The 9,969-nt window shown below is 36.1% G+C and overlaps 1 protein-coding gene across 2 annotated transcripts; it reads right to left on the bottom strand.

Moving 5' to 3' along the window:
* Nucleotides 1-211: 211 nt before the first annotated feature.
* LOC131963152 (cobalamin trafficking protein CblD-like) lies at nucleotides 212-8,468 on the bottom strand. 2 transcript variants are annotated; one of them, XM_059328306.1, is made up of 8 exons: nucleotides 8,407-8,468; nucleotides 7,926-7,971; nucleotides 6,775-6,916; nucleotides 5,777-5,994; nucleotides 4,894-5,005; nucleotides 3,290-3,408; nucleotides 3,120-3,206; nucleotides 212-987 (listed from the first exon to the last, which is right to left on the bottom strand). In XM_059328306.1, the coding sequence occupies exons 2-8, from the start codon at nucleotides 7,935-7,937 to the stop codon at nucleotides 769-771; spliced, it is 909 nt and encodes a 302-aa protein (XP_059184289.1). In that variant the 5' UTR covers nucleotides 7,938-7,971; nucleotides 8,407-8,468; the 3' UTR covers nucleotides 212-768. The 2 variants fall into 2 exon arrangements, with proteins under 2 accessions (XP_059184289.1, XP_059184290.1); XM_059328307.1 differs by lacking the exon at nucleotides 8,407-8,468 and adding an exon at nucleotides 8,200-8,383.
* Nucleotides 8,469-9,969: the final 1,501 nt, after the last annotated feature.

A 9,969-nucleotide genomic window follows, 5' to 3' on the forward strand; every position in this document is an offset into this window, starting at 1 on the left:
TAGTGTTTTCTGCTTGTTCTTTTAGCTTGCTGATTGTTTTAATGCCATGCTTTGCAAATGCAAGGCAAAAGGCTCTGTGGATATAGTCATCACATTTGTGTCAGGTTTAAAATCCAGAGAAATGAAATGTGCCTTGCAGCATCTAGTAGTCACCCACACTTTTAGCATTCATTTAACAGTGATAAAGTCTGTTTGTGCTGCATAGAATGGGTCATTTTGACATTTTTAATTAAAAATTTTAAAGTTAATTTCTAAAGAGCAGAGCAGTTTTGATGGTCACAGCTGAAACAGTATCCATATTATTATGTGCAACACATAAAACAACACAGTACATGTTGGTATGAAAAGTTATTTAGCGGAAATATGAATTTCCTTTTGATATTCACATTTCTTACAGCATAAAACACACATGATGGCACCCTCTAACGTGTTCACATCCTCTACAAAGTTGAAACAGCATGTGTTACATGTTAAAATGCCTTTAATCTGCAGCCGGGGCCCCTCCTGCTGCACTGAGTGTGTTTCTCCCTGGATGTGGTGCAGGCTGAGCAGGGACCACCTCACGCCAGGCAGGCACAGCATTGAGGTGAGGTTTACATTAGAGTCTCAGTCAAGTCGTTTCAACGGGAAAAAAAACTTTTCACAACCTTTCACTGATACAAATCATGTACCAACACAATCTTACATCAAGTTCCAAGCTTCTTCAAACCATAAATAGAGGCCATGTTTGGATTTTAGTTCTGTGCAATATATATATTTTTAAAAACCCTACTCCTCATCAGCAAGTACATTTGAAAGTCCTTGTAGTCTTGCAATAGCAGCACTGTGAGCAGGTGCATTGGTGAAAACAGTCCCCACAAACAAAGGTGTCCCTCTCAGGATGTGGCGAATAACTGTGCAGGAGCCCGACACCTCAATGTGGAAGCCCAGGTCTCTGAGTTCCTCTTCTGTCCGCAGTTTGGTGTCGCTTGATGGGGAAGCAAAGTACTGTTGGGGGGACATACATGACATTATATTCACAGGTGTTCATATTATTCTCACCCCCTCATTCATGCAAATAGGGTGGACAAAAACAGACACTAATACAAATATAATGATAACAATAAAAATAGCTCATAAGAGTTTAATTGAAGAGCTGATATCTAGACGTTTTTTTACCATGGTTTTCTTGATAAGGATTTTTGTTCTTATTAAGAAAACCATGGAAAATGTCTAGATATCAGCTCTTCAATTAATCTCTTATGAGCTATTTTTATTGTTATCATATTTGTCCAAACAAATATACCTTTAGTTTTAAATGAACAAGAACTTGAAGAAAATAATGGGTCTAATATTTTTTTTCCATGGCTATGTGTGAATATATATACACACACACACACACACACACACACACACACATATACACATATATATATATATACACACACACAGAGCATTCAAAGTATTTCTACAACTCTTGTCAAATTTTTTCAGGGCAAATGAATAACACAATTTTATCTGTTCTAAATGTACCTTAAATAGATATTTTCCAAGTTTTTAATACTCTTACGCCTGATTTCCACCGGGCGCGTTACAGTAGCGTCACGTCAGCGCCGCGTTCGCCGTTGCAAATAGGTAACACTCTAATCAATGAGAGCATTTCCACCGGGCGCGTAGCGTAACGTTACAGCAGCGTCTCAGCAGCGTCTCTACGCGAGCAATAGGTAGGACTTCTATTTCTCCGCGAGACGCTGCCAAACCGCGTAAATCTCAACAGAGCAGATCGCACCAGACAGGAAGTCCGACTCAGAATCAACGTAAAACACTTCCGCCCCCTTTCAAAATAAAACACAATACGCAGTTCATGCAGCCTAAAACTACTTCACATCAACATTATGTTATGACCGGGGCACCAGATCAGCAATCAATCAATCAATCAATCAATCAATCAATCAATCAAAGGGTCTTAGGATCGGCGACACGGACGACAAGAGACTGATTGTTGAAGTGGAACATCATACAATCATTTATGACATAACATATTGTTTTTATAAGGATAGATGGTCAGATCAACAGATCTTTCACGTCAGAGAAGCAAAGTAAGCTGTTGGTTGTTGTTGTTGTTTACTTTATACACACAGTTTATCCATAGACTGTATAAATAGAGTTTATCACGGGATCTCGCGGTCTCCCGTATGGTCAGGATTATCGCGTGATCTCGTGATCTCGCGTGTATACGACTGGCTCGCTAAGCTGACGTGCCGCTGCTGTAACGCGCCCGGTGTGAATTGTCGCCGGGCAGAAGACGCATCAAAACCGCGGTGGAGCCGTGCTGCTGCTGTAACGCGCCCAGTGGAAATCCCCAGTTACTCTGGATTTTGCGTTTAACTTTGACAGCCCTATATCACTTATGTTGCAGCCTTGTGCCAAAATTGTTTATTTTTATTTCCTCCTCATCTACACCCACTATCCTATAATAAGAAAAGCGTAAAATCCCCTGGTATTCACTGTTCACTGTAAAGTTAAACTACTAAAATTACTCCACTAAAAGTAAAAGTCTTGCATTCAAAACTTAATTAAGAAAAAGTACAAAAGCATCTGCATCAAAAGAAAAAGTACTCGTTATGCAGATTGATTGATTGATTTTATTTGACCATTCTTGATATAAAAAATATGAAACAGCAACCTGTGTCATACGTAATATAAATAGATAAAAAATAGTCAGGGATGACACAAAAAAGCCCTAAAGCTTATTTCCATTGTGGTCCCTATATTTCCATTGTGGTCCCTACATTTCCATTGTGGTCCCTAGATTGGCCCCACTCAGACTGTTTTATATTTTCTAAATATATTATTGTAATATTATTTTTATGACTGATGCATTCATGTAAGCAGCATTTTATTCCTGTCAAGGTACCGCTACTTTTAACCGCTTAATATGCTGTTATGAGGTTTAATTTAAAAATCACTTTAAATTGATCATGTGTTTTATGTTAAATCTCGACCTGAGAAGTAACTAAAGCTGTCAGCTAAATGTAGTGGAGTAAAAAATACAATATTGGCCTCTAAAATGTAATGGAGTAGAATTTTAAAGTTACAGAAAGTAAAGTACAAGTAAGTCAGAATTGTAGTGAACTCACAGCTTCTCCTGTTGTCGGGTCGATGAAGTCTGCCCAGTAACCGGCGGTCCACAGAGCGAAGCACATTTCTTTTGCTCCGCTGACAAACTGCAGTTAGAGGTAAAAGTCAGTCAGCAGCTGTTTGTCTTCAAACTTACAGTGAACCAACTGTTGAATAGCACGGGACTCACTTTGAGCAGCAGCTGGTCTTTGTCCTGCTCCACTGCGTCCTCACACTGACCGTTGCTCTGTGTGACCGTCACGACTGTGATGGACGCTGTGGGCGCTGACGGGAACATGAGCTCCAGATCTGACACAAACACACAGACACACACGCTGATGAAGAGTCGTCAGATATACAGGGTTTGTGCACCTTTTTTAACAACATGGTGTCACAGGAATCCGTGAAATATCCAAGTCCACGGATTTGCTAAACTCAAAATCCGTGGAATAGCCACAGAATCACTCAAATTTCCGTGAAACTGACACGGATTTCGCTACAATGCAAGTTAATGACAGTCATATCCCGTGGCTATTCCAACATACAAAGTGATTATGTACATTCACTGAATGAATATTTAGAAAATAAAACATACATTTCTCGCTAGAAATGTGATCAAAATCCATTTTTATGCAGAAACTAAGTCAAAATATTGATTTTTTTCACTAAAAAACTGTCCGCCATGTTTTTTGTTCTGACCGCCGGGACCTTGAAAGTCACGTGACTTGGAACACCAATAGCCACGGGATATGACTGACATTAACTTGCATTGTAGCGAAATCCGTGTCAGTTTCACGGAAATTTGAGTGATTCCGTGGCTATTCCACGGATTTTGAGTTAAGCGAATCCGTGGCTATTTCACGGATTCCTGTGAGACCAGGTTCTTTTTTAAAGTAAAATACAAGCATTTTCTAAACCCAAAACGTGCAGACTCTCAACACTATGTTCCACCAGGTCACTTTACTGGTTTATATGCACTTTATATGTCTGTTTATATTCGACCACATTTCTATATTATATATACCACTTGTACTCTGCTGTGTATGTCTCTGCATATATTTAAACATGCAGTCATGGAAAAAATGACTAGACCCTTGTTTTCTTCAATTTCTTGTTCATTTTAATGCCTGGTACACCTTATACATACAACTAAATAAAATAAATACAACTAATTTAAGAGCTGATATCTAGACATTTTCCATGGTTTTCTTGATAAGGATTTTGGTTATTATCAAGAAAAACATGGAAAACGGCTAGATATCAGCTCTTAAATTAAACTCTTATCAGCTATTTTTGTTGTTATCATTATATTTGTCCAAACAAATGTACCTTTAGTTGTATGTTGTATGTACCAGGCATTAAAATGAACAGGATAGTAGAGAAAACAAGAGTGGTCTAATCATTTTTTCCATGGCTGTATATTTTCTCCAATGTGCAATATCTGTAAAAATGCAAAGAACTTTCAGGAAAACAAACAAAAACAAAAAAAATATATATTAATAATAAATGCCAAATAGCAGAAATGTATGTATATAATGTGTATAGAATGTATGTATATATCTTATTTTTTATATTCTGTCTTATATATCTATGTGTCTGTATCTTGAGCTACTAAATGTCCCCACTGGGGGATAAAGTCATATCTTATCTCTTATATTCAAATTTAAGCATAATCCCAACCTTAAAAACCTAACCTTAACCTTCCACAGATAAAATTGAGCATTTTCCAAACTTTCAAGACTTTGGCATAAACTCATGTCATACACAGGGTCCGTACAGATAACGGTCTCTTACCTTTCCGTAGCAGCTCGGGGCAGGAGTTAATGGCGCAGTCTGTGTCTGTGTCTGTCTGGTTAAAATACTGCTCAGCTTTGTGGACTCTGGACTCTATAGTACCCAGCGTGCCCTGGGAGGACAAAAACACACAAATGCATATGAACAAAGCAGCTTTAAAGGCCTGCAAAATTATTAGTTTATTAATAAGATCCCCATTAGCTGCAGCAAAGCCACAGCTATTCTTCCTGGGGTCCAACAGTATCAAATATACAGTTAAAAACACAAAACATAATAAAAAAAATAAATAAACTAAAACAGATTATTACAATTATTCACATATTAATCCATATTACACACATTTCTACATATATGTATACATCATTACAAAATCTACTAACACATACTAATACATATGTTGTATATACACCTTCTTTCTACAGCATATACATTATAATAACACATATCATATATCTATAGAAATATACTACATACATATAAATATACCATGTTTTCTTATTTTGATGAATACTATTTTATTAATATTTTGAATTGCTTTATGTTAGTGGTGAGTTTGATATTTTTAGGCAGTGAATTCCATTCTTTTATACCTCTATACAGAAACGTGCGCTTGATGGCATTAGATCTTGCTTTAGGTAATGTAAAGTTACCTACAGCTGCATGTCTGCTGATATATTTATGCAAAAAAAGGTATTGATTCTGACTGCTTGCATGAATTTTTTGGGAAATAATATCTAAGATGGGAATTTGGATACATGCCGAATACAAAGTGTTTTTTAATAAAGCGATCAATTATGTTTTGGAACATCCTGTTTACAAAGTGGTGTGGCAATCAAGCAACAGATATAAATAAAAAAACAGTAAAGTAAAGAGACAAACTTACCTGGAACTCATTAACAAACTGGGCCAGTATGAACTGGTGTCTCTCTATGCAGCTCGGTGCTATCAGTACATCGGGCATCGTCTTGTGGATCGGAGCCTTCTTCTGGTTCCCCATGCCCTCCAGGTGGGAGTCAAACCCTGTGTTGCCTGGTAACTGAAAGCGCTGGTCCTGAGGTCCGAATGGTCCCATGCTCTCATCAGGCCACACGGTCCTGGGACCTGGAGGAGACCGGACAGAGATACTTCACTGAGAAATTCCTCAGTTTGCAGCTGAAAAGCAAATCTGTAAAACTGTCTGTGGCCAAGTGTTAAAGTTTTTTTTAAACTTCTTGTAGTACATTGAGAACCCGGTAAAGTCTCTTTTGTGCACAAGATTTTAAATCAGACCTTTAACGCATTTAACCTGGATGCAACATCTGCATGTTTTGGATGATCTGGTTGTTTTTAAGACACGTAACCGTTTGTTTTTCCCCATATTTCTGTGCTACAGAGGCTGAGAAATGCAATAATTTTTCCTACTTTTTTATGATGTTGATCATTGATTTTTAATTAATTTAAGGACAAAGGCAATTATCTATTTAAAGCCAAGGGTTTAAGCTTTTAAAACATTTTAATTTCGTTTCTCCATCTGCTACAGAGGCTGAGAAATACATTTTTATGACTTTTTGTGCAGTTTTTCGCATTTTGGAACAGTTTTTTTAGGCGGACTGAGGTCTCAATGGGTTATTTTATCTTATGAGGAAAGTACACTTTTGTTTGAGAAGCTATATTAATGGCATTACCTTGAAGACATTTCATATGTGCATGTAAATTATTTTACCGGGTTCTCATTGTACTGGTGGTGTCGATTTTGAGTAGCAGAAATGTGTCACTACACAAAGTCTGAACCACCATCTTATCTCCTGCTACATGTTTTGGAAACACAGTTCAACATACTGGAGCTAGTTCAAAGAAACCACAAAGTAAAAGTGAGAAACATTAATTTACTACTCGACTCACCTGAGTCTGCAGGTGATGCAGCTATGTACGGCTCATCTGAGCTCGCAGCAGAGAAAGTTCTGGTTCTGCCCACACGGAGAGCAGCTAAAGCCTGACGGCTGGCAGTTTTAGATAGGATCAACCTGCTTCGACCACACAACACCTACAGAGGAGGAAAAACACAAGTTAACAGACAGGCAAATTTTCAAGAGCTTAAAAAACAAACAAACCACGCTCTTAAGTATGTTTTTAGTTAACATGCACACAAAAATCAAATTTTAAAGACTTGCTTGCTATGTTATGGTTAATTTGGCATTTTAGGCATTCAAAAATATTCAAGGGTTGATTCACACAGCTCACTACACGTAGAATAGATCCGAGAAATGTTTAAAACAATAAGTAAAAAGAGAGAAAGCACATCGTCACCCTGTTAAAATAATCGCCTAACTCATTTTTTTAAAGTTTTGCAGGAAACACAAAAAACTTCACCAAAAGTGTAACATTTATTGATCATTTCACTCAAAAAGAATGTAACAAAGGATGGCTATTGGCATAGTAATAGCACTGTGTGTAAATGATGTAACTTTAGAGAAATAAATGACTTAGGCAAATACAAATTTTTAGGCAGAAACATGACATGACAAGTATCATGATCATGCTCATGATACTTGTCATGTCATGTTTATGACAGACTTGTGTGACTCTTATGTAGACCCCTTCAAAATAAAGTGTTACCATATCTTGCTTAAGTCACAAAGGTCATTTATTTCTCTTAAGTTACATAATTTACACACAGTGTTATTACTATGCCAATAGCCATCCTGTGTTACATCCTTTTTGAGTGAAATGATCAATAAATTTCATATGTTACACTTTTGGTAACATATGAGTTTTTTGTGTTTCCTGCAAAACTTAATTTTTTCCTGCAAAAATTAGTTAGGCGATTATTTTAACAGGGTGACGAAATGATGCTCGGTGCACTAAACGAATGCAGAGTTAAAGACCATGTCAAGGGCTAACATTAGAGTTAAAAAAAAAATATTTCAAGACATTTTGTATTCTGTTTGTATGCAAAAACATGGAAAAGTGCCTGATATTTAAATGAAGTCTGGCAGACACACCTACTGTGAGCTAAAATAAGTAAACTACGGAGTAATTATAAAGTAACTTACACTACTTGACATTGTGGCTTCGTCTCCTGATGCTTTTAGTGTCAACCTGGTGGATAAAAAACAATAAGATCAATTGAAACAACAGGAAATTGTATTTTAAATTAAAAAACAACAAGCTATAGCAGATGCTAGGCTAGCTGACATGATGTAATAGTTACATGAACCTTTCCCGGAGCAAGAAAATGACCAAAAGTGGAGTCTATCTTAATAAATTCACCACAGTAGTCAACTTAAAAAGATATATAAATAGTCACAAGGATCAAAACAAACAAACCTAGCTGCTAACGTTAGCTCGTTAGCTCAAAAGGTCAGCTGATACTTCCCTGTTTAGACACTTTTTCTGAGCTTCTGAACGTAAAATCCGCCAACACTATACACCCGACAACGTGGACAATAAACGTGTTCACAGTCTATATGAAAAAACGGGCAATCATACTTGTGTTAAGTGGATTACTTTATGAAAAGTACATGTTGTTCTTACCTGACTACTCGCACGTCCTCGATTATCGCAAAACAACTACGGCAAGCGACGAGGGTCAAATAGTCGTACGCAATTCGCGAATCTGTTACGTCACTGTTATGAAATCAGAAATACTTTATTCATAAAAATAATAGTAGGGGTCGTTGTAATAATAGTAGTAGTAATAATAATAATAGTAGTAGTCGTAGTTATAGTAGTAGTTGTAGTAATAATAATAGTAGAAATCAGAATCACTTTATTTTTTAATAATAATAATTATATTATTATTACTATTATTATTATTATTATTGTTACTATAGTAGTAGTAGTAGTTTACTTTACTACTGTAAAGAAGTTTGTTGCAGTTACTGCTGTATAAGAATAAACAAAGAGGTAGTATGTAAACAAATACAGGTAAAAAAAAAAAGTAAAAACACACAATTTAAATAAATTAAATAATTTAAATTTACAACAATATAAGTAGCAGTCTTAAGTGAATAAAGGTATGTACACAAATAAATATAAATTGTAGAATAATTTGGAGTAAAATAAAATGAAGATATGCACAATAGAATAAAATAGAATATGGAAATATAGGTACAAATATGAATAACAGTGTAACAAATTTTATTTATTTTTTTTGGCACTGTCTTTGTGAAAGTTTAATTATTATTATTAGAACTTCAACAATACTACAGATTTGTTGTTCCTCTAACCAGAGCTGCAATATATAGTCTATACCGTGTTTACACCACATGATGGCAGCAAATATTAACAGTTAACACAACAAGGGCTTGTTTGGATTAGCTGCTATTTCTGACTTGTGGTCATCATCTGAAGGTTTTATGACCATGGAACTTCCCCAATATGTTTTTGCATAACAAGTTTTTCTGAAATGTTATGTTTAGAAATGCAAATGAGGCATTAAATATGCATTAGTTTGCAGAACGAACATAAATCTGAACACTGCATAAAGCAAATTTCAAAGTTATTATTTTATCTTTTTGATATATTACATTCAAAGTTTTTTTTACAGAAGGAAACTGGGATATGTCCTTTTATCATTTCATAAATCAGAAAATACTGTCAGAAGCCATAAAAACATGTTTTTTAGAAACAAAATGTATAAATAAGGGTATGAATGAGCTGAAGAAAGAGAAAAAACTCATGTTGAGAAAACAGCCTTTAAAGGTCTCATCCATTCTTAATGGAAATTACTATTTTAAGACAAAATATGTACTCTACTTCAGAAGAAAAAGTTGGAAAGCAGCTAAAATATCAACATAAATGGGCAGGGAAAGTGCATTCATAGCACTTTCCTTAAATTCTCCTTAGCTCTAACCTCTAAATAAAGTCCAGAATCAAAGCCTGTGTGTGTTTGTAGTGGGCAGCTCCCAGGTGGGGACCTGTGCAGAAACAGTACACATGCTCAGCAAAATCCCCTCCCTTGATCAACAAAGTTTAAAAAGGAGAATAGAGGAATTGTCCTGAGTGGGAACGGGGTTATGTGCTGTCAGAAGTGGTGAAGGACGAGGACAGTTAGTGAAGTGCGTTGTGCTGACGCGGACACATCGCTTTAGCTGA

The sequence above is a fragment of the Centropristis striata genome, chromosome 24, assembly GCF_030273125.1.
Source record: "Centropristis striata isolate RG_2023a ecotype Rhode Island chromosome 24, C.striata_1.0, whole genome shotgun sequence".
NCBI lineage: Eukaryota > Metazoa > Chordata > Actinopteri > Perciformes > Serranidae > Centropristis > Centropristis striata.